General features: G+C 50.5%; 1 protein-coding gene across 6 annotated transcripts; it reads left to right on the forward strand.

Moving 5' to 3' along the window:
* Positions 1-232: 232 nt before the first annotated feature.
* PTGES (prostaglandin E synthase) lies at positions 233-23,196 on the forward strand. 6 transcript variants are annotated; one of them, XM_018074435.1, is made up of 6 exons: positions 233-366; positions 516-1,077; positions 3,102-3,143; positions 15,625-15,806; positions 17,186-17,268; positions 19,683-23,196. In XM_018074435.1, exons 4-6 carry the CDS (start codon positions 15,699-15,701, stop codon positions 19,930-19,932), a joined length of 441 nt encoding a protein of 146 aa, XP_017929924.1. In that variant the 5' UTR covers positions 233-366; positions 516-1,077; positions 3,102-3,143; positions 15,625-15,698; the 3' UTR covers positions 19,933-23,196. The 6 variants fall into 6 exon arrangements, with proteins under 6 accessions (XP_017929924.1, XP_017929922.1, XP_008917648.1 ...); XM_018074433.1 differs by having other exon boundaries at positions 233-1,077; XM_008919400.2 differs by lacking the exon at positions 3,102-3,143 and having other exon boundaries at positions 233-1,077.
* The last annotated feature ends 1,615 nt before the right edge of the window (positions 23,197-24,811 follow it).

A 24,811-nucleotide genomic window follows, 5' to 3' on the forward strand; every position in this document is an offset into this window, starting at 1 on the left:
AGAACTGAACGTGTCAGAAAGCTGCTTTAATAAAACCAGGTTCTCAGAGCAGATTTTCTTGTCCTGGCAACTTCGGAATCCCCCCCCCCCTCACCGCCAAAAAAAGTGTGTTTGCAGAGGAGAAGGACAGATACCGAAACTGCTTTTATTTTCTCAGCGAACACTTTTTTTTTTTTAAATGCAAAAATGTGTAAAATCTCATTGAAAAAACACTGAGCAGCGTTGTGCAGTATTCAAAATACACGCTCAGGATCTGACGTGAAAAAAGAACGAGTGCCCTGTGCTGCCAACTGCCAAACTCATAGAAAGCACCGTTGTTACCTGTTTAAAGAAAATTCACGCTGTCAGCTGCCATCGAGCCTTGAGGTGGGCACAGTTTAGACCTTTGGCTTCTTATTCCAAAGTAATTTACCCAGCTGTGGTCCAAGCCCCAGGGTGGGCTGCCGGGGAGCTGACACCTGAGGAGCTGGGTTTCCTGGGCTTTCCATCAGCCATCTCTCCGTTATTTCACCCAGAGGCTGCGGAGAGGCCAGAGGAAGGAATTGGCCGTGGGATATGCAGGATTCCGTGTTGCCTGGGCTCTGTCCGAGCTCTCTTGGAGACAATTCAAATGATAATTTCACGGAGGTGGGTTTAATACCGGTGGAAAAATGCTGGGAATTTTCCAGTCACCTGTTTCCTCGGCGCCCCGGTGCCCCCTGCATCTGTCCGTGCTGAACGCTAGATGGGGCGTCAGACACAGGGTTTGGTCCAGGATTTACAGGGAAGAACAGCTTTTTGCAGAGAAGTGAGTCACGTTCGAGAAAAACAGACGAGAGAGGGAGGGTGGACTCACATCTGCAGAGCTGACCACTTGTGTTGTGAAACGTGATTTCTTGGGATACACAACAACCCCGCCACGTGGCTGAGCAGGGTTCACGGAGAGCAACTTCAGCGGGGGACTGAGAACAGCCAGAGGAAGATGGAGAGTTTGGATAAAGAAACGAGGCTGTTCAGCTGAGATCTGCAGATTCTCGTCTGTCCATCTGAATTAAAGGTGCAAGCAGGGTGCTTTGCTCACCTCACAGGCTTCAGCAGGTATTTCACCCTTCCCCTGCAGAAACAGAGACGGTCCCACAAACACAAACTGTCACCCTTAAAGCCCTCTGGGACAAAGGGTGGTGCCAAGTTGCGTGTCTTGCAAAGGGGCAATCAGTGTCACGGTTTATGTCCCCCCTTTTAAAACCTGGATGGCACATCTGATTAATGTGTGAAGGGAGCAAGGAGACATCCCTAGCAATTTTTTCTTTGTGCTCTTGTGTCTTTTCACAAAGTCTCACCAGCCTGGAAGGGACTGCATCTCCCAAAACACAGATGGGAAATGCATGATAAATATGATAGAAACAGCACAGAGAATGAGAATTACCTCATCTGTGCAAAAAGAAGGGGTAGCATGGGACACATCTATAGATCTCCTTTCCATGTGGGAGGGAGGTGGCATATATTTCCTATACAACAATAGGACGTATGCTGCATAACAGGTACCAGATGGGTGTTTAAATAATCTTCAGCTGCAACATGTCATGCTGTTATCTCATTATCCATTACAAGTTAAATGGGTTCAAGCTGGGCCTGGACATGGATGAGATGTCTAATAGTGGTGGTGAGGCTGACATTGATGGCAATTTCCTTGAACAGCAGTCTGGAAGCTCCAAGTGGAGCACAGACCCTGCAACACACAGTCCACAGTGCAGTGGCTTGCTGCCTGTCGTGTTGTGCTGCTGAACACACCTTGTTGTTTCATTTCAACACCCTTCTGTGCCCTGTCGTGTATTCACATTGCCCTCCTGACCAGCACAGAGGGGGGGGGTGCTCAGCCACCAGCAGGTCATCTTGAATCAACTACCACAGACTGAAGGTACCAAAAATGTTTTAGCAGAGAAGAACTTTGGAAAGGTGCTCGGTGTGCAATGGGCTTGGGGTGTCTGTGATTTAGGGGGTTATTCAGCAGTGGTGGGAAGGTGAGGAAAGGACAATGGTAGGGGGGTTACAGGGAGGGATTTGGGTAGCAGGAGGATATGGTGTTTGCAGGAAGTAATGCAGAGTGCTAAAGCTGTTGTGGTGGGGGAGGCACCCTGGGGCTTTGTCTGTGTGGCAAAGGGAAAGATGAGGGATGCAGAGATGGAGTATTTAAGGATGAGGAGAGAGGAAAGTCCCAGGGGGAGAGTTTTGCCTGGCCTTTTCCCGCTTTCTTTGTGTTGAAATTTTTTGCCACCCACCTGCAGTTTGCTTGGTTTAAAGTCAGCATTCTCAGGACTTTGGGCAGCAGAGAGCCTAGAGAATTTGGGATGTGGCTGGTTAGCATGGCTTTCCAATCACAAGGCAGCAGACATTCCCAGTTGGCTGGCGAGCCAAGGAATGTCTCCAGCCAGGGGACAGGGTGTTAGAAATGCCCTGCCTTGAGTCCACGGAGTGCAAGAGTAAGTAATCCAGGTAAGAATTGTAGGGTCAACGAATCAATGTTTTTCCCAGAAAAAGTCTGTATTTTTGTTGGAGAATGTATAAGGTCCTCAATATTTCCAAGTTCTTTATGTGAAAGAGTTTTGGAAACATGACTGCTCTTTGACACGAGGTTCTGGGCTGTCAAGGGGTTCTTGCTGAAGGTTTCCACCTGGAGAAGAAGAGCTGGGAGACTCATTTTTCCCTACATTCAGTTTCCCTCCATTTCTGACTGGCTAGACACTCTCTAATGGTTTTTCTGAGGGGACTTTGGTTTATTTTTACCCTTTTTTTTCCTCCTCTGTATATGTGGTTTCTTTTTGTTTTCTTTCCCCGCTCTAATTTCAGCATCATCTTTCAAGTGCTCCTTACCCTAAACACAGAGATGAGGCAGTGACAGGAAAGGGCTGCCACGCTGACGTACATTGGAATCTTTTAAGAGTGGGATTGTGGTGGGCTTTGTCCAAATACAGGGCCTGGCTAAGGTCTGGGAGCTACACTAATGCTGTGGAAAGGCTCTGACTCATGGAATGTGTTCACTGACCTTTCTATAATGTGACAGTAGCAATAACACAAAACACCAAAATCCACTTTAATGTTGAGCAGACGTTCTCTAATTCTAGGAACGCCCAGGGAGTCAAGAGCCTGTCATCCTTCTCTTGCAGGTAGGAAAACTGAGGTTTGTGGATGATGAAAGTTCTTCTTGGCATGGTGGTTCACAGCAAAAGGTGTAGCAATTCTCTTCTGTCTTGAACCATGATTTGCCTTGGGCAGGCTTAAAAATCCTTGTCTGGGGTACAGAATGACAGAGTCCCTTGAGTCAGTGTGTGCTGCTGTGCTCTGTAAAGGGTAGTCCAACAGGGAAAGGTGTGGGTGATCTTGGGATCTGAGTGAAATAAAACATTATATACTTGTCCAGATAAATCTGCCCATGTGAAATAATTCTTTTGATCATGTCTGAGCCCTTGTAGAATTCTGATATACCAGTCAGGGTTGGTTTTTGTTCTGGCTACTGTCTCTGAAAAATGGAGTTGAGAGGTTCTTCTCTACAACAAGAGAAAAGTGTTTCCCACTCAGATGCCCAACCTCAAATCTCTTTTGCCTGAGCCTGAACTGCAGTCAGAGAGCAGAGACTCACTGTGCTGTACAAGCAGGGTGAATAAGCAGCCCTGAGGACCTCACAGGGTTTGGATGCAGTGGTTGTCCAGACCAGAGCTTTACCTGGTCTGCACCAGCACAGCACCTCCCCTGGCCAGCTGGAGACTGAGCAGGGTTTGTCAATGCTGCTGGTGCCCTTTGGCCGTGGTGCAGAGGGAAAACAATGTGATTTTGAATCTTATATCAAGTGGTTTTCAGCAGGTGGAGCCACACAGGTCGTGTTACCTGGTAGGGGTGGGAGTGAGAGGTACAGAACGTGTTTAAAGCCATGCTCGATCAGCATCGGTGTGGGTGAGGGAAGTCTCACATTTCTTGCCTCCTGTGGGAACTTGCTGGAAATGTAATGTTTTATAGATAAGCACCAAGTGATAAGCTGGCAGGACACTTCTCTACTTCCAGTGAGACCTGGTGCTGGAACCTGTTTGATCTTTCACTCATATCAACTCCATCAAGCAATGATGGATGGAGATGGTCTTTCTCAGAACAAGCACAAAGAGTTATTAAAGTGCCTGACAGCCAAACTGGCTCTGCTCCTCCACAGGCCACTGTGTGCTCCAGAGGGAGTAGGGATGGAGGGAGGCAGCCTTTTGGCTTTGGGAAAATATAAGAGGTTTCTGTTCATATGAGCAGAAGCTGCCAGAACTGCCATAGTGGCAGGCTCTGAGGAGAAGAGATTTAATCTGTAGCTGGGTGATCTTTGCAGGTGTCCATTTCTCAAATAGACTTTTATGTCTTGGACACCCTCCAGGCTGACATTTTGGTGTCAGGAATAAAGATATTAAGGTATAGCTTGGAGAGAATTGCTGTTAAGAGTTTAAGTACCAGTTAAGTAGCAGTTAACTCTTGTTGACTACCAGTACTGAGAGGACCCTGGGGCTCAGATGGGCATCTTTTGTGCTGTTTTGGGTGTCTGCTGTTGCAGGGCAAGAGCACACAGCAGCTCATGGTCTGGTTCACCATCACTGGAGGTGTTCAAAAGTGGCGTGGATGTGGCATTTGGGGATGTGGTTTAGTGGTGAACAGGGCGGTGCTGGGTTAATGTTGGATTTGAAGGTCTTTGAGATTTTTTCCAACCTGAATGGTTCTGTGATCCTCTGCTAACAGAGCCACCCAAAGCCAGGTGCAAATAAGCAGCAGCCACCTCTGGACCATGCAAATCCACCTCGGTTGAGCAGCTGAAAGAGGCACCCTCGGGGCAGGAACTCGGGAAAGCAAAGCAGGGTGCGGAAGGTGCTTTACCATTTACCAGCCTCGCCTTTTCACCCCTCGCTGCAGACCTGGCTCTGCTCCTGCCTAATTGCCTCCGGGTTCTGATTTCAAGGCCTGTGTTGTGCAAGCTCGAGATGAATAATGTATGAAGTGGTAGCGATAGACCCATAGACCCGCAGATGGGCTATCGATGCTGGCAGTTAGGCTTTGTTTTGACTTGTAACTAAACATTCCTGGTGCAGACATCCTCTGTGGTTTAGTGATTAGATCTGAGAACTGCATTTGGACTCCAGGGGTCAAATCAAGGTGCTGTCACCCATCTCCAGCAGCACTGGCTTAGTCACATCATCTGTTCCTAATCCTCTGCTTGTCTCTCTGTGACATGGACAAGAGGGGAAAAAGATCCCATAAAAAGATTATTGTTATCATCATCTCAATTCAGATTGTGTTCCATTATGAATTTATTGTCCCAGGATGTAATTTGGTTTGAACGGTCTGGATGGTGAACTTGACATGTGTAAATATTGAGCATTCCCGTCATGTATGGCAACAAATCTACAAGAAAGAGAATTAATCCTTTGCTGTAGGTGCTCATTGGTAAAATGGGATGCTGTTAGAGTTGAACTTCACCTGCCTCAGTCCCATCTTTGGTTTTTAACTCTTTTTTTAAAATTGAGCCCAGAATCTGAAACTGGACACTGTTCCTGTTTGTCTTTGACTGGGCTCCAGGATCTACTTTCTGGTTTTGTTCTCCAGGCTGGTTTGGAGTGGAGTAGCTCTCCTGTGAGCCTCTCTGCTTGTGTAGCAATAGCTCTCACTGAGAGAATAAGAAATAAAGGAAACTTGAACCCATATTCTATCTTAAATAGAATTCTGTTGTAAATAATAATTTAGGGATAAAAACTGTGTGAAGGAGATGAAATTTGAGCTGGATGAAATAAGAAAACACGATGCTCACATGGTGTGGGAGGATTCCTACAGGAAGAGGATTTTAGGGCATGAGTAATGCTGTGCCCTCGCTCCACTCATGGGCTCTGATGTGGCCAGTGGCTTGTATGTCATCCAAAGCACATAAGGTGGTGATGTTATTAAGCAGACAGCCCCATCCAATGCTTTCAGACCCTTAGGTGAAAGAGGATTTAAAAGTGCTCAATAGGTTTGGGGCTGGACCAGAATCACAGGCTGTGTTTGGCTTGGGGTTTGCAAAACTAAACACCCTGCTCTTACACCCATCTCTGTGGAAGAGCCATAAATACAGGTCACTAAAATTAGTCTTGCAAAGCAGCTCTTCTGACTGGCGCCTTTGCTATTCCTGCTCTTCTGCCTCCAGCTCATGCCTGAATAAAGATCTCTGCCTGGTTTTAATCAGCTCTAGAGTTTGGCACTGAGGAATAAGTAGGTTCCTCAGGAGAAAGTGCCTATTTGCTGCTGTAATAGCTTCCCCATTTGTTCAGACAGGCCTGGTCTGGCTGCCCTTGGAAGGCTGGGGAGGTTATGGAGCCAGGCTCAGTACTACCAGCTGGTTGCAAGGCCAGGAAAGAGCAGCAAAGGCAAAAGGACTGCACAGGCTCCCAGTTTGCTGGAGAGCCTCAGAGGGGATCTGTAACCAGAGAACAATAGGCAACAGGAGCCAGCACACCCTGGCACCAGCAGTGAGGTGTCCTGAACAAGGAGGGATGTGATGATTTCTGTGGAGGCCACAGTGAGGAGGCTCCCTGAAAACTGCACCTTGTCTGTCCATCTCTGTGGCTTAGATATCAGAATGTCATTGCAGGACAGCCAAGGCATCTCTCTTCTTTAGTGACTTGCCACCAGGAGCTTGATGGGTTTTTTTTCTAGGTTCTTTCTGGTTGGTTTATGTTACTGAAAGAGAGGGAAATAAAATCCAGGAAAAAAAAATTAAACATTTATGTGTGCTGAAATTTTGGGGAGGATATTGTAGCTAAGGAGCGTGAACTGAAGTGACTGCAAATGGACACTTACTGAGGTCCCCGTGTAGGAGTGTGTCCCTCTAGTTAAGCAGGACCAACTGAGAGGTATTTAATTCTTCCACTTCTGCAATGTCCAGCTGCAGAACTCTGTGAGGACCTGTTCATTTATGCCTCAAATCTTACACTGAGCAACCCGGAAAGTATAATTTTCCTGAGGATTCATCAATGTTAAATAAGGATGGAGGGTCAGGAAGAGATCTAAAAATGTTAGGTTCTTTTTTTTCAGGAGATATGTTATCTAACAGGAAGAAAAATGTACTCTGCTAAAATAAAAGGTTGCCTGCAGGGCTTCAGTTTCCATCTATTGTTAAAGTATGTGTTTGGGAGTTGGGAACCCTGGGGCCAACTGTGAGCTGGAATGAGTTGAAAACAGGAGAAGGGATGTGCTCTGCAAAGAACAATGTTAAGTCCCTGCTAACAGCACAGTGAGAGAGGAGACTGGCTGGAGGATACAAAAACGCCCTGAAGGAACAGGGATGAGCAGGCCAGATCTATTGCTGGATAGCTGTGAGTGTCCCAGGGCTGTCTTCTATAAAGCATAGCTGGAATTCCTTCAGTTTGGGAGTAGCCCCCTCCCAGGAATACTAAATAACTAGGGGAGGAGAGTCATCCTAGACCCCTCAGTGAGGACTCCTGGCATTTAAAAGAAAAATGACCTTTTAGGAGGCTGAAGGACATTTGGAGTGCAAGGGGTGAAGGAGTTGGCAGTCATGTGCTGGTCATCTGCTTGCTTGGAGGGAAATATGAAAGTATGACTGGGATAATCAAAAGCATGGAGAAATCTCCTTTGAAGAGAGATGAAAGCAATTGGGGTTGTGGTGAAGCTGAGTAAGAGGTGCTTTCACAGGCATGTTTTGAAGGAGGGGAATGTCAGGCAAAGCTGAGCAAGAACTGCTGTTCTTCCTAATTCCTCCGCGTGTCTGTATGTGACATGAACAAGAGGGGAAGGAGATCCCATAAAAATATTATCATCCTCATCATCTTACTTTAAATTGTGTTTCATTATGGAGTTTATTGTTTAAATTATGCTTCATTATGGAACTTAATTGTCTCAAGAAGTAATTTAATTTAAACCGTTTGGACAGTGCCTTGACGCATGTAATTGTCAAACATTACCGTCATGTATGACAAAAAATTTACAAGAAACAGAATTAAACCTTGTGATTCAGAGCTTAACTTAATCCCTGACTCCTGAAGACTGGATGAACCAGGGTGAAGGGGGATAGAGAGCCTCAGTCCACTGCTGTCTACCACGGGGGCACGTCCTACCTTCAAACCACGGTGTGTCCCACGGCTGATGGAACCCTGCAAGGTTCCTGCTCACACTGAAGAGCAGCAGCTCCTTCTACCACCAAAAATGCACACCAACCTCCCCTGCTGTGCTACAGTGCAGCACAGCTCCCTGCACCTTCCAGCTGGACAGCTCTATTCCCACTAATGTGGCCACAGCATCCCGTAGCCTCCTGTCCCTGCAGCTGCCTTCCCACCTGGCTCCAGCCTCTCTCCTGCTAATGGGGGAACACTTCTTGTTCAGTTTTGGCTGAGTTGGTGGCACTGTTAACAGAAACGTGCTGTGTTAGAGAGATGCATTCTGCTGCTTTGTAAATATTTGCAAAGAGCTCATATCTGTCCCCTCATGGAGGGCTGTGGGGAGCAGTCAGGGTTGCATAAACACAGGGTGGAGCAGATCCTGGGCACGCATCGTGGCCGCGGGGATGCAGGCTGTAAATCAGGAGAGGAATCAAAGCCTGGGACCTGGGCAGGCTCCTGGAGTCCTGCTGAAGGGTCACTCAGGCAGAGAAGGGATGGTAAGCCCAAGCATCACTACCTGCAGAGTAGCATGGAGAGGTTTCTCTACTTCCTTGTATCGTTCAGGCCAAGTTCTGCTCTTGATAAAGTCAGGGTCGTGCAGCCCAGGTCATGTTCTGTCGGTGCTTCCACCGCTGTGAGCAGGAGGCCAGCTGAGACAACAGCACCATAAAAAGCATCCAGGCAAGGGGGGCTGTAAATAACACAGCTAAATTACTGCCTGCTTTCCAGGCTGATTGTGGGGAGGCTGTTTTTAGCACTGCATGGGGCGGGTGTTTATTAACAACATCAGAATTGAGACCTGGACCACCTTTCTGCCTGAAACTAAGCCCGAAAGATGCATTGTTCATCACCCAGGGCAGGGAAAAGGGAAAGTTTTAGGATGTGTCTGGAGCCAGCTGTGGGCTGACCAGTGACTCAACTCATAAAACCTCAAACTGCCGAGAAGCTCTGACTTCTGCCTGAGTCAGGGCTCCTGAGGAGGAGGAGGCCCTGGTCTCTTCTAGGAAGCACAGTCCCCCTCCTTTTGCCCAGGACTTTGCTCTGTGAAGTGAGAGCGTTTAGGAGATCAGCATGTGCGATAAAGAGATTTAGAAAACATGACCTATAAGGAGGGGTGGGAGGAAACGCTGCTGTTTAATTTAGGGGTGATGGAGGGGACACAGAGAACTCCGGGTTCTAAAAATAAGCTCTGCATTTTGGAAAGCTTTGTGGTGAGTGAAACTACAGCTGGGCCATGAAGGAATGGTCTCCTTAGAGTTGGTCTCACCAGGATGGTGACATGACTCAGTTCGTGTCAGGGACAGGCAGTGACGTGCTGACCTTTCCATTTCCTACTGTCCTATATTTCAATGTCTGTGTGACAATTTGAAAATGTCTTTCTGTTGAAAATAGGACTTAAAAGACTTTAAAATGAATGAGCTCCATGAATGAGCCTGTTTTTCCTGGGTTTCAGAGCAGGGTTAACAGCCCAGGAGATAAGAGGTGCCCACCTGCCAAAACAGGTCCCTGTTCTTAAACTGGGCACCAAACTGCACTTCTGAGGATGAGCAGAGCCCTATGGATCAGCACAGCAGGAGATTCCAGCCCTTGGACAGGCACTGAAAAAGAGAAAGGCCATCTTGGTTTGTTTTCTACTTTTCACCTTGAAGCTGCTCATCTGCTGTTGAATGCCAGTTCTCTGTAGGGCTGGATCTGGGACCAGAGCTGCTTTTTCTTCCAGTCCTGGGTTCATGAGCCAGTGCTCTTAATGCTGTAAAACATGGCCTGATTCCCATTTCTCCACAGCACAGCATGTGGAGGCAGGACCACGCTGCACCCATTACCTTTGCTCTTGCTCAAGAGCATCCCACCAGGGAATCTGCATTTACATTGCAGTTTTGCAAATGCTTGAAGTCTAGGAAATGTTTCCCAATTTTGAAATTTTTTTGTGGCAGGATTTGTTTCTCTTCTCTCTCAGTCTGGCAGGGAAACTCCCTCTTTTTTGGCAGTAACGTGAGTGGGTTTTGCCTGTTGTTTACAACTGATGGGATCTGGTTCTTGGGAAGCCAGACACATCACGAGTTGCTGCGGTGTGGCTGAGGGAGAGTGTGTGTGAGTGCAGTGTGGCTTCCCCACACCCCAAGCTCTGATCCCCCATCTCCCACCTTTGCCCTGTGGCAGCAGTGGCAGGTGCAGCTCTTAAACGAGCTGGGGCAGAGGGAGAAAGCAGAAGAGAGGAGAAATAACTTCCCTCAGCCACTCTCCCAGCAGATTTGCATCCCTGAAGGCACAGAGCAGTCTAGCCAAGGAATTCTTTCCTCTAAGAGAAAGCCCAGGCGTGAATCCATGTGAGGCTCAGAATAGGAGAAAATAATCTACTTCCCACACAGTCCCAGCCTGATGTCCTCTCTTCTGGTGTCTCCTGGCTGTCACAGCAGCAGGGGACACAGTGACTACCCTGCGGCCAGGGTGGGTACGACAATTTGGGTCAGGGGGGTGGTTGGGAGCAGAGCAGCAGCCTGGGAGTAGACAGGAAGGGACTGTGGGTGGAGCTGGAGGGAGAAGGCAGGAGGACAACGTGCCACTGCCTCTCACTTGGCCCTGGACCAGTTCCCTGTCCTGGGACTGGCTGAGGAACAGCAGCTTCCTCCGTTCTGCTCTGCCTGGGACTCAGAGCCACCACACCCCTGCCCCTTCCCTGGGCCTCTCCTGCTGGCTTTCTCCTGCTGCAGGCATCTGCTCTTCCAAGTGTGAAGGACAATTTGGGAGAGTCTGATTGTACATTCCTCATGCTGAGGCCTCTCAGGCAGCTCCCGCCAGCACCGTCACTCTAAAATACAAACCAGACAAGATCTGCTGGAGTTTGCCAAAGGCTGAAACATCCCATTTGTTTCCGGAGGTGCTAATGCTGAAGGCCAGAGATGCTGATGGTTCCACTGCTCAGTGACTTTGCAGTATCTTCTGTGTCCTGCTCGCTGCAAAGAGCAGGAGGAGCCCAGGAGCTTGGGGACGGGGAGCTGCAGGTGAAGCAACAGGATTTCACTCACCCGCAGAAGAAGGTGCGTCACGGTGGTTGAGTTTTTGTGCAGACTAAGGAGTGAAGGCAGGTGGAGCGCCCTTCTCTCTAACAGATAGTTAAAATGCTCATGTCTTTACTTGAAAAGCTGTGTTTGACTCCATGAGCCAGCACAGCCTCTCATGGGATTTCCCAGGATGGGTGCAGCCCAGGGGGAGTGATCACTGGGATACTGTGCAGACTCCAAGGCTTTGTGCTGGGAGCAGCAGGAAGAAATGGCAGGGAAGGAGGGTACTGGTGTCCACTGCAGCATTGTAACAAGCCAGGAATGTGGCTCAGCTCTTCTTGGAGCTGTGGGCTGAGCTGTAGGCCCAGGGCAAGCAAAACCCCAACCGGGCTCTGCACCTTCTCCACCAGCATGTGGGAACACGCTGGAGAAGTGCCACCCACCTGCCCGGCTTCTCCAGCTTGGAGCAGTCCCCTCGGGCTCTTTGCCTAGCCCTGGCTGTGGGATGTAATGGGTTTGGGAAAATTTCGGGGAATCTGAGTTGTAATTGCCCAAAGAGTCTGCTGCCCTTTGGGATCAGGTTGGAGCCCAGGCCGTGCCACCTCAGCAGATGTGCCAGTGTTCCACTGTGCAGGATTTATTACACAACTCCCGTGTCACTGCCACCAGGAAATTCCCCAACATAGCAAGAGTGGAAAAACATGTAGTTATAATACTGTAGTGTGAATTCAGCTGGTCAAATAAATAACAGCCCGTATGGGAACTGAGGGTGATTTTTATTCCATAATCTTTTCAAAGCAGGATTGCTATTACAGGCTTCTATTTTTAAGTACTTTTCTCAAGCACCTCCCATGAATTTTTCATTCCTTCTGCCAGCTACAGTTCAGTTCCTCCTCGAGCAAAACCCTCCGTCTTTTCTCCACAGCTCCCAGGGTCAGTCTAACCTGATGACTAATCTTTCAAAGCCTGACCTTGATTATTATTATTAATTTCTCAAAAAAAAAAAAAAAATCAGTGTTTTTGGCTGGTGATGTTGATTTTGGGTGGGTCTTGTCCTGGGTTGAAACTTCTTGTTCTCAAGGCTTTAAGGCACAGCTTGTAGTTTAAGGACCTGGTCTCCTTCAAGCAATGAAGAATGTGATCTGTGGAGGAGGATCAAACCATTAATATTAACAGCCTGCTTCCGCCTGGATTAATGGGATGGTTAAACATGCTTCCTGCAGCTGCATTGCCTTGGGTTCCAAAAGCCAGGAAGGTGCACGTGTGGATGTGTCCTGCCCAGCGTGAGACCCCTGAACATGGGAAACCAAGCAGGAGCTGGGATCCCAGGAGCTTTACACCTGCCTTTACAGGCAGCTTCTGCCCCTCATCCCCATCCACGTCCCTCCCCACTGGGGCTCCACTCTATGTAATACTGAAAGGGTCTGAAATGCATAAACACACAAAATAAACAACTTTCCTTGCCCACGTGATTTTTATACACCAGGGAGATGGTGTGACTGAGTTTGCCCCAAGGGCTTATTCCTAAACAAACTGCACTTCTTGATCTCTCCATTCAATTTAAATTTGTGCCAGTTGCTGGTGCAATTTGTCCAGGGCTTCCTGCCAGGGTTTGAATAATGCCAAGGAGGAGAAGTCTGGCTGGCTGGCAAGGAGGAGTCCTGGCTTGTCTGCAGGTGCATATTCCTGCTGTTCAGCGAGGCATGGCTGCCTCGGGAGGGGAGGAAGGTGCATGAAGGGAAAAGGTCTCACTACCAAGGACCCCGTGGGCTGGATCCTCAGCTGGTAAAAACTGGAGCAGCTCCATGGAGGGTGTGATGTGCTGGTGGAGGGTCTGGCTGCCTGGCTTCTCCCAGACTCTTGGGAGAGCTGGGGAAGGGACTGCTGGGGAAGTCTCATCCCTGCTGCAGGGCTGGTCTGGCCCTGCATAAACCCAGACCTTAGGCACCAAGGTCTTCTCTGCTGTGGGTTGATCCCTATCAGCTGTGGAGAGGAGAAAAGGGAGGGAGCGGCGTTTGGGATGTGGCTTTGCCGCCAACTACTTACTCTTGGCATTATGGTGTTTATGAAACCCTGTGACCTCCAGGGAGACGTGGGTGGGGTTGGATGTAGTTTGGTGGTGAACACCCCAGCTCTTACTGCAGTGGCTGAGTCCACATGGCTGCTGCATGTCCTGGTGTCCCCATTCCCACCCCCAGGGAAGCAGCCTGTTGGAGGCAGGCACACATTGCCAGGCTGAGGAGCTCCACGCCGGGCTGTGCCAGGGCTTGTTCTGCAGCCGCCCTGACGCCGGGGTGGTGGTGACCAGCTGCAAGTACCTCTCCCTTGAAACCAAGTGTTTGGGGTTTTCAAAGGCTCTGTGCAGTGTTGCAAAAACGTAACCATAAGGCCCCGACTATGTTTCATGGACTATAGTCGGTGAACTGTAGGTCTGGTCACGTTCAAAAGGGCCAGTCGGGTTCAGGAATAGCACAATTTATTGAATGCAACGTGTGTGGTTCTTTCAGATTGCTGGTGATTAACTGCCCAGTAGCAATACAGAGCACTAACAATACCATTGCAACCACAAGCTGAATTTCCCAGGTCAACACTCAGCATAGCTGAGGACGCAAGGCTTACCAAAAGGCAGCTGTTCTGGGGAGGGTGAGAAGGATAAACCTGTCCATCTGTCCCTGCAATTTCATGTTGAATTCTCTTCCCCCAGATACAAAACTGGGGTGCTTTTTACACCTTATTAACCACTATGGTGCAAAGTGCTGCAAGTGGGACTGTGGTCAAACTTCCTGTTCTTTGTGGGCACACTGTGCAGAATATTTCTTGGTAGGAGATTTTGGTTTGTCAAAACATTTCTGGGTAACAGGTAGAAGAAGGAGGCCATGCAGCCTCCTCCTTGGTCCACGTTCCCCATCTCCCCCCACCCCGATGCCATGGCAACACAAAACCACAGGATCTCCATCTGGTTGCTGCACTTGCACCACACGGGCCCCACTGGAGACACTGAGCTTTGCATTTTCTTCATTCCTTTATGCTTCCAGCATCCTATTGCTGGGGACAAACCTGTCCAGGGGCTGTAGCAACGGGCCAGGTCCTGGGCTTAGTGCAGTGTTCCTCTTGGGATACTCTGGACCCTCTTGGAAAGGACAGGATTTAGTTTTGCTCCATGGCAGTTAAAAAGCTTTGAAAAACGAAACCAGTCCTAGAGGCACTGATGCTCTCATACATGATTTTGTAAATGACAAACTTTACTCGGTTCATTGTTTCTTGAGGCTTTTTGTTTTGTGGCTTGAAACATATTTTTTTATTCCAACATGTCAATTCATTATAAAACTGCTTTCATCCTCAAAGCATTCTTTTTTCACTCAATATCTGAAAGTCTCCATTTTCCTGAAGTATTTTTCTTTTTTTAATTTTTTTTTTCCCTGTGTAAAGGAAATAAACAAAAAATCCATCCCTTCCACACTAATAAAAATGGACATCTCCTGTCAGCCCCCACACTGCCAGCTCACTGAGGTTTGCTGCTGCCAGCACTGGGGCCAGGGCTGGGGAAGAAGGAGTTAAAGGCTGGAAGACCATCCAAGCTGCCTGCCAGAGGCTCAGATCCTACTCTTTCATCCACAGTGTTTGGTGGCTGAGGAAAAGGCAGCTCCAAATTCGCGTGGCGTTTTCTAAACCAGGGACAGAATTACACCTGACTGCCTTGATTCATCCTCTCAGAGAAACCAGGACGAGCTGCCTTGGGGCTAGGCAGGCTGTTCTTTGCTTCTGCTGCAGTTTTTCGGGCTTTGCAGTCCAGGACCTGCCCGGTTGGGGTCCAGGCTGGTCATTGCCGGGCTCCCCTCCCAGCCGGGGGTGCAGGGACAGCCCAGGCTCCCGGGGGGTGGGCGCTGGTGGGCCAAGGGACAGCTCTGTCCGCTGTCCATCCCTCGGCAGGTGGATGTGTAGGGGAGGGCTGGGAGCCTCTGCCACGGGACTGGGCGGGACTGGGACGTACTGGGAGCGGAGGGGTGGGCTGTGGTATAGGGGACGGACTGAGCGCAGGAGCACAGGGCTGGATGTGGCTGAGGTAGGTGCCTGCCTTCTTCCTAACTCCTCCTTCGAGAGCAGATCAGCTCCTGTCTGTGGGTGAGCATTGCCTGGCTGGGCGAGGGATGCTCCGTGCAGCTCTGTCCCTCTGGGCACGCATGGGAGGTGGGACAGGGGGTCGTGGTGGGCTGTTTTAGGGAGGCAGGGGCTCAAGCTGTGGCCGGGTGAGCCTGGCTGTGGCACACAGGGTCGAGGGGGCTGTATCCGGGCTCGGGGCATCTCGTCCCCCTGGAGCTGGTGATGTCGGGGTGTGCGGGGCAGGGGGAGCCTGTTCCGTGGGCTGGCTGGGCTTTGCTCAGCGGCAGCTGCGCCCCATCAGCCTGGCGGGGGGGTACAGGGGCTGTGGGCTTCGGCCGGAGAAATGAGGAGATTTGTGTCGTGTTTAAACGCAGCTGTTCCTGCCCCCTCTCCCAAGATCGCCACGGGATCCGAGTGCTGAGGCGACCGAGCGGCACCTTCCCCCAAAATGATGGAAAACGAAGTGTTTCTGTCATTTACGTTCTACAGCACAATTTTGATCTTAAAAATGTATGTCGTTGCCATCATTACGGGACAAGTGAGACTCAGAAAGAAGGTAAGATCCAGTTTCCTTTTCCTTCGTCTCCCTTTCTGGCTTTTTCCTTGGGCTTCTGTGGTTTTTCTTTCTTCTTTTATTCCTGTAAAGGTCGACAAAGTTTTCCTGAAGCAAACCGAGTTTCTTTGACTTAAGTTGAAAGAAAAACAAGTTTCATAGCTGCAGCAGATAAATATCTCACTTCTCTTTAGCCCTTTTTGTTTGTTTCTACCATCTGTAGCTTGGTGTTTATAATTTTTGAAACCTGATCTAAACAATAAACAAATCTAAAATGGCAAGCAGGTGAGATGCTTCTAGAAAGAGACTGTTTACAGTTAATTTGCCATGCCTGGAAGAATAGGAGGGGGGAAAAAAGGTTTGAGAAGAAATCATTGAAATGGTCTTTTTTTCTTGGAATGTAACAGAAAGCTTTTCAGCTTTTGGAGGCTGACTGGCTATGGGAATGCTCCAGGAGATCAGAAAGTCATGGGGAATAAAAACAATAGCTGGAGGAAATCGTTCTTGGACACGGGGGAGAAGTACAGGGAGGACCTGGAGTTCCAGCTGCTGTCTGGATTTGGGGTTAACTGGACTTTTATCACCCACAACCCAAATTGAATTCCTGGCAAAACTCATCTGTTTATAAAATCTGTTTTAAAGTGTTTGAGGGGTTTCCAATTCCATCAGTGGAGCAGGAGGGAGAGATTTCTACTCTCAGAAAAAATACGAAGCGATAACCCTGTGCTGTGACATGATTGTAACTGATGTGGCTCCTCCCCTTGTGATTTTAAATGATGCTCCAGCCCTGGGACCATCCAGGCTTGTAACATGATTAAAGAAAGCACCAGGGCCCTTTCCAGGCTGCCAAATGAAGCTGTCACCTGTAACCAGGTCCCTGAGGAACAGCTTCTGAGCATAGGTGAGGAGCTCATATAAATCATCTTTATTCGTAACTTTATTAGTGTAGGATCCCATTTCCCCATGGGAAAATCACACGGTACCACTGCCAAAAAGCCAGCCAGGGAGTATTTCCTCATCTGTCAGTCCTGTTATCTTTCAGATGCCACAGTGTGTCTGCAAGCTCTGTGCCAGCAGTGATCTCACTTGCTGGTTGGCACAGTCTCCTTTAAATGGGTTTCATGGGAAGAAGTGGGCTGGGATGAGGTTTGGTACCTGATCAGCAGGCAGCACTGGGTTTTTTGGAGGATAAGAAAAACCCCTGGGGAGGTGCAGAGTTTAACCCCCAGGACAGGGGTTAAACATGGAAGCGCAGTTGCTCTCGTGCTTGTGAAGGGTGGTGAAAAACTGGAGCAGGAGGAAATCCCCACGCGTCTTGGGGGCCAGACTTCTACCTCTGAGGCTCCTGAAAGCATTGTGAGGACCTGGGGACTGTCTTGCAGGCGTTTGCAAACCCGGAGGACGCGCTGCGCAACGGGGGGCTGCAGTTCTGCCGCGAGGACCCCGACGTGGAGCGGTGCCGCAGGTGAGAACCCGGCGGTGCTGGCATTCCCTCTGCTCCACAGGGGGATGGATCCCTGGCAGCTGCTGGCAAAGGAGCAGTGGGAAGCTAAAGGGCTCATTAATTAAGTAATTGCCTAAGTGGTTTGAATGCCTGGAGCTGGGCTGTGGGACCCTGCCACTGGAACAGTTTAATCTTTAATGGCAGCAGGGTGTGTGCTGGAGCAAGGACATGTGGAAGGATCCAGGTTTAGGTCCAACAGCTGACTCTGGACACAAACACCTTTCCTAGGTGCTTAAAGTCCCACAAGCTCCTGAGGTCTCATCCCATACCCACACCCAAAGTCTCTTTCTGTCCTACTCCGACAGGACCCCGAATCCCCCAGATTCCTGCACAGCTTGGACAGGGAGCTGTGGGACTGGTTCCAGTGTTGTATCCGGCTGCCCTTTTGAGGGATTTGGGAAGAGGCTGAACAGGGTTGCTATAACTTATGCCTCCCTAATGGGCAAGCTCTGAATCTTCCGCCTCTTCTGTGGGGCTCACAGTTCCTCAGAGGTAAAACATGGGGTTATTCAGCCCTGGGCTTGATTTGCTGTCCCCCTTACCAAAGGAGGTGCCCTGAATGCTGGGTGATGTGCAGGAAAGGGGCTGGAGCTGTGCCCTCCTGTCACTGAGCCCTCATCTGCCAGCTCTCTGCTGTGGGTGAGGCCCTCATCACTCATCTCCCACGGCTTCCAGCATTTGCTTTAGAAAACATCCAGTGCCACCTAATCCTGGGCTGCCAGGGGGACTAGAATGGCAAATGAGATGAAAACATCCAGTGCTACCTAATCACTGGGCTGCCAGAGGGAGGAGGAGGAGAAATGAGCTGTTTCCTTCCTAGCAAAAAGAAAATAATAGCAGAAATAATAATCGTAATCCTCTTTTGATTATTCACAATAAACAAACCTCCATAAAAATAAATAACTGGAGCTGCAGCAAAGACCTGGGGAAGTCTGGGATCTGACTTGGGGCAGCTAAAGCACTCAGAGTCAGTCCTTGCTGGTCTGTTCACAGCCCTGGGAAAGACAGATTAAACCCAAGGTGTTTCCCTGGAAAAAAAGGAGACCATCCCAGCTGGTATCAGGAGGGGAGCAGAGCCACGGCAGCTCCCCTTCTCCCTCCCAGGTTTGACAGGGAATACATCTCTGTGTCCAGGCTCTGATCAGTTCATCCCCACCAAGTCCTCCTGACATCACTGCTACGACACAGGACTCATTTTAGTGTCTTTCCTAGGCCAATTCCTCCATGCTCTCCTAAAATTGCACCCACAGAGCAGCTGAATTAGGGTTTCCAGCAGCTTCCTTACCATGTTCATGCACCCCACCCCTTGCTTGAGGATGTGGCCCTTAAGATAGGGACTGGTTCCTATGCAGGTGGAAAGAGCAGGTAGGAGAACTTCTCATCTTGTGTAGAACAGCAGCACAGGTATCCTGGCCTTTGTCTTGGCAAAGAAATAACTTGAAATTTTCTCTTGGCTTTGTGAACATTCAAACATGCACAAGAATGGGGAAGCAGTGGCAGCTCTTATCAAGGATTCATCTCTGCCTCTCAAACCTTCAGAGATAACAGAAAAAACCTAATGAGTGACCTCATGCCTGAGTCACTCTCCAGCCCACCAACCAGAGCATGACCTGACAGGCCCCCCATGGAATCATGAGGATGGGGCTCTGTGCTGTGGAAGGGAGAGGCAGAGGTGATGGACAGCCTGTTGCTTTGGGGACTGACTTCCCTTCTTCAAAGGATGGTGCCTGGGGGAAGAGGGACTCAGCCTACACTGGTGGCATGATTGGATCCACTGTGGTGGCAGCTGATGCTGTGACACCCAGGAGCACGTTCAGCTGGAGCAAAGGGTTTGGCCCCATCAGTGCCACGTGTCACCACGTGGTCCCTCCACCCTCCAGGTGTTGCTGGCACAGCGTGGGGGTGCCTGGGGCGCTCCTCCCTGGTCGCCTCTGGATGCATTTATAGAGAGTGGCGAAGCCACAAACACTCCCATCCTGTGAGATTCTCCTCTGGGGAAGCTGTGGTCTGGAAACTGCCTTTTACTGTGTAACGTGGCCACATCTGGGGCTGTGCCGTGCTGGCACCGCACCAGCCTCGAGCTTTTTGCAGCTTTGCAGGGTCTTTGTTTTGCTTTGTTTGTTTGAAAGCTCCAGCCCTGGAGCTGTCATCTGTCAGGGCAAAGGCATCCCAGTCACGGAGAGCAAGCTTCGGGAGCTCAGCATCCCAAGGGTGTGAAATCCTGCCTCTCTGTGCAAGGGGGAACTAAGTCTTTTGGGGGCTGTGTCTGCCCCATCCGCCAGAGGAGGCTGCCAGCAGCACCTGGGGATGGCTAGAAGGGATGGGAGACAGCAGGGAATTCTGGTGGGATGGAACAACCTTATCTCCCTTCTCAGGGCCCACCGCAATGACATGGAGAACATCTTTCCCTTCCTCTTCCTCGGAGCCATCTACTCCATGCTGGACCCCAGTCCTGCAGTGGCCAGGATTCACTTCCTCATCTTCTGCGTGGGGCGCGTCGTGCACACCATCGCCTACCTGCTGCGGCTGAAGGCGCCCGCGCGCTCCGTGGCCTACAGCGTGGCACAGCTGCCCTGCTTCTCCATGGCCCTGCAGATCCTCCTCGCCACCACCCCGTACTGGTAACATCCCGAGAGACCGACCAGCCGAGCCCCCTCATCCTGCACTCCGATGGTTCCCCGGCGGGACGGGGTGCTGTGTGAGTGTGAGTGTGAACGTGTGTGTGTGTGTGTTTGTGTGTGTGTGTGTGTGTGGTAGGTTGCCAAGGAGGTCACCTGCAGCCTTGGTAAACTCCCTGTGCTGTTGAAATTCGGCAGGGAAGTCGCCGGAGAGAAGGGACGTGTCTCCCTGTGGAGCAGGAAGGGAGTACAGAGTCAGGTTTCTCTCGCTCCTGCTGAGGGCAGGAGGGAGAAAGCACATGAACTACCCCTCAAAGAGGGGGTTCGTTGAAGGAAAGGAGGTTTTCTGACTCAACTGTGTTCGGAACTGGGAAGGTGAAGATGTGCCTTTTCCCCTTGGTCACAAATATCCCGTGAATCAGGAAGGGAAAATCATGAGGGTCTCACAAAGTCTTTTGGTCAGCAGAGGTAGAAGAGGGGGTTATAAAACAGCCGCCCTCCTCTTGCCCAGCCATGTGGGTCTGTGGGGACGGAGTTCCCTTAGGTTCCCTCTCCCACAAGGAGAACAGGAGGCAGGTGCCTGCCAGACAGAGTAACATGGAAGTCAAAACCTCCGGGGTGATGTTGTGAAGACATTGGAGTGTTCAGTGCTCCCAGAGCCACCTCGTCTCATGCCAAGGGACACAGCTCCCTGCCAGGAGCCTCACTGCAGGCAGGATCCTGCCTGTCCCTCAGCCAGCCTTCAGCAGCTCCCTGCCAGCAGCACCCGTGGCTTTTCCATCTCAGTCTCATCCCAGTAAGATGCAGAGCATCGTGCCTGGAACAGCCAGCAGGAACCACTTACCCTGCGGAGAACCGGACACAAATCTCTGGGACTTCTGGAAAGACTAAAATGCTCACACAAAACAGGGAGTTTGCAGACAGAGCTTTCTCCTGAGCGTGGTATCTGTGTCCACATGCCACTAATGCCTGACTATGCTCTCAAGGGCAGCAGACTGACTTTCTCCCCCTCTGTTTGTAGCCTTTCTCTGGCTGCAGAATGGCCGCTGCTGTTTGGGGAATGTGCCGTGACCGCTTTGGGGGTGTTTTCTTTCAGCTGTTTCCTGCTGTCCAGTGCTGCCACACCGTGTGCAGCCTGGACCAGCTGGGGTTTGCAGAAAGCTCTGGAAGCGAGCAAAGTGGCTTTGAAGAGTGTATCGCTGCTCTGCAGTGTCACCTGAAAGTGTTGTGTTGGAGAGGAGAGACTGAGACCAGGGTGACAAACCCTCCTGAGCTCCTCTGTCCCCAGGTGCCAGGGACTGCAACAATGGAGCATCCCTGTGGAGGACAAGGCAGGAGGAAACCTCTGGTCTTCATACCTCTCCCCCCTCTGAGGGCAACACAAAGCCTTACTAAGACCACAGGGGAAACCAGAATAAGCAGAAAATAAAGTCCCCTTCCACCTGCCCTACTCATTAAGGCTGCACCCTTAACTCTGCTGTCCTGAGAGATGCTCTTGCTGAGGCCTCACAGAGCACTGGTGACACACCTGCTCAGACTGATGCTCAGCCCTTGCACAGCTCAGGTAGCAGCTTCTGTCCTGGTAATTCCTGACCCCAGCACAGAGGCCAAGCTGTGTGGTGAGGTTTGGAGTGGAATGCTCTGCTCTCCCACCACATTAGGAAGTGGGCAGGTTCAGCAGTTTGCTCTTGTCCACCTCTCCCTCACAGCCTCAGCAGATGTCTGGGTAACACAGACCCTGCTTAACAAGCCTTTTCTGCCTCACATGGTCTCGAACCCCCTGTACATTTCTCTGCTGCTGCACATGCATCCTGGTGGCAGGAAGCAAATATTCCCAATAAAAACAAATCATTGTGCTCAGATACATCCTTCCTTTGGGAGCAGCAGATGCAGCTGGGCAGCAGCTGGGTCCAACCCCAGCAGGATGGATCCCCAGCTGTAAAGCCCTTTGCTAAACCTCACTGCAGAGCCTGGAGTACCCTGGGACTCCTAAAGAGACATCCCTTTCCTCTGGAGTCACCTCTCCTGCAGAGGAATCCCTTTTCCAGGTGTGCATTATTTGTGCTGATCCTTTAAATTCAGCAGTAGCCCTGCTCAGTTTTCCTTCCCTGAGCAGCAGGTTGTTGCAAAGCTTGGTTGTTCACCTAAAAATCCTGGAGAGCTTGAGAAGTTCAGGTAAGATATGGTTGCTCTCATTTCTGTGCTTATGACTTGCAAAGGAACTGCCTGTATTTTCCAAGCTCAGCAGTCCCCTTTTTTTTGGCAGTAGGTTGCTGGGAAGCCAATGCCTCATTTCCCTGGTTTTCCCCTATTTTCTTAAGTTGTTGGTGTTTGGAAGGTGCTGTCCTATGTCTGTTGTAGCTGGATAAAATGGCTCCACTTTATTGTTTTTTTTTTCCCCTCATGCTTTTAGATGTCAAATAAGAAAGGCAGCAGCTTTATAAAATGGACTCTCTCCAGTACATGTTGCTGTGGTTGGAGATGTGGCTGGGACTGAGATTTTGGCATGGGAAGTAAGAAATCAGGCTGCAGAACCCTCACCCAGCTCCTTCAGCCTCTTCTAGGCTGCCTGTTCAGTGCCTGAGGCTGATGCTCTGCTCAGGGAAGTTGAGGTTACATGCACAGCTCGGCTTTCTTCTTTTTTATGAAAAAAAAAATAAACCCTGCTGTACTGGCTGCAGGGAAAAGCTTGGGAATGTGAACTCTCCTAGCTCCAAAAAAACAAACAGAAAAAGCCCACAAGGCAGACTTCAGAGAGGCCCAAGCATTGTGCTTATTTTGAAGCACAGTGGAGGTTTGTGGGAGGCAGGATGGAGCCGGGCTCGGCTGCCTGGGCAGCACCAGCCCCATCCCCATCAAGGCTCTCCCAGGACAGGGTGATCAGAGCTGCTGTTTTTCCCCTGGACACTTCCAGTGGTGTTCCCTGCAAGTGATGAACTAAAGCATCCCCTGCCTTTTTCCAAATAATATCTAAAGCTCAGAGCTACTGGATTCCTGCTCCAGCATCAGCGTGGGCGAAGGATGTGCCCAGGGTCTACCACAGCTCCAGGAGAGCAGGGACAGGGGTTGCATCTACCCAGTCTGTGGGTTTTGGTGTGTGCATTTTATGTGCCAACTCGTTTTTCACACCTGGCTCAAACAGGAAATGGCAACACTGAAACCCACCTGGGACTGCAGAACAACAGAGTTTGGTGCTTAAGTGGGTACAAATTGAAAGAGAGAAATTTAGGTTAGATACTGTAGTAGGAAGAAATTTTTTTACCATGAGGGTGATGAGACACTGGAACAGGCTGCCCAGACAGGTTGTGGATGCCCCAACCATGGCAGTGTTCAAAGCCAGGTTGGATAAGGCCTTGAGCAACCTGGTCTAGTGGGAAGTGACTCTACCCGTGGCAGGGGGAGTTGGGACTAGATGATCTTCAAGACCTTTCCAACCACTTCACAGTCTATGGTTATATGTGTAAGTATGATCCACATGGCCGTGTCTTCCCTCTGCCCTGTTGAGCCCAGGGTGTCTGGAGGTGGGGGAAAAGCGAGCAGAGACCCAGCACAAGCCACTTTCCCTCACACAGTTCCAGCTGGTTCAGTCCCAGGGTCCCCCTAACCCTGAGCACTGGACTTACCTGACCACAGCACTTCCCGAGTCTCTCCTCTTCATCCAAGCCTTCCCCTGGCGGCATCTGGACCAAAATTCCTCCTTGGGCAGCTCTCCTGTGACACAGGTCACTCTGCCTTCTCTGCCCTCCCAAAATCTCCCATTCCCTCTAGCAGACGTGGGGCCCTTCCATCTCGTGCTGTGGGGTTTGCCACTCAAATCCTCTCATTCCTCTTAAGGAACTGGGATTCCTGTGACTTGTAGAGAGAGTGAGAGGAGCCAACTCCACAGGCATTGACATCCCAGGGGTGAGTCCCCTGGAAAACATAACGGTGCTTCCCTGCTCGTCACACGAGGATGAAGTTGGCACATGGAAAACTCTCCACGGGTTTTTTTCCAACCCGGCTCTGGGGCTGGGCTGTGAGACGCCCTGTGCTTGCGGCGTGGGTGCGAGCCCCAGGCAGGGAAAGGGAGCGGGACAGGGGGTCCCTGGCCCCGTGGGGTGGTTGGAGCAGAGCAGAACAGTGTGATGGGGGTTCCCCGGCGGGTCCCGCGGGCTGCGCTGCGCTCCCTGCGCGGGGCTGCAGCACCATCGTGTGGCTGCGGGCACCCTGCGGGGGACCCTCGGCCCCGGGGACCCGCACCCAGCGAGCCCCCAGCTCGGGGCATGGCTGACCAGGGAGCTGAGTGCCGGCCTGGAGGTGTTTGGGATGGATGGAGGGAGGGAGGGTGCCATTCCTTGGCGAACGGGTTGAGGGGCCGGCTCGTATCTGCTCCAGCGCCCATCAGCCTCTCCAAAGCAGGCAGATGTGATGCCTGGTACAGGGAGCTCAGACTTGTCCTTTGGGACTCACTTGGCTGAAAAACGACTGCTTTGAGGAGGAAAACAGTTTGCAAATGTCCTTTCAACTTTCCCCTGCTTCTGAAGCTGTGGTATATGGATGCAATGCTGTGCTTCTCCATACAATTATTCTTCCTTGCATGTGATGACTCTTACTTGGCTTTGTAACAACCTGCTACAAAGGGAACCTTTGCTTCCTCCTTCCTTCCCAAATTGTTTTAAAACCTTATAACCCCCATGGACAGCTACCATCCAGCTTCTCGAAGCTTCTCTACTGCCTTAGTTTGCTTTCCTGTGGGGGCTGGAAAGAAGCAGCAGCAAGCAAAATATCTGCTGCAGGGAGGAGATGCTCCTTCCAGGTGGACTGTGGAGTTTGGGGTGAGCATCACACCCCCCCCGGGACAGGAGCATCACCCCAAAGGGCAGGAGGGGCTCAGCTCCTGGGAGGTG

This window comes from Manacus vitellinus, unplaced genomic scaffold (assembly GCF_001715985.3).
Source record: "Manacus vitellinus isolate BGI_N305 unplaced genomic scaffold, ASM171598v3 scaffold_27_pilon, whole genome shotgun sequence".
Taxonomy (NCBI): Eukaryota; Metazoa; Chordata; class Aves; order Passeriformes; family Pipridae; genus Manacus; species Manacus vitellinus.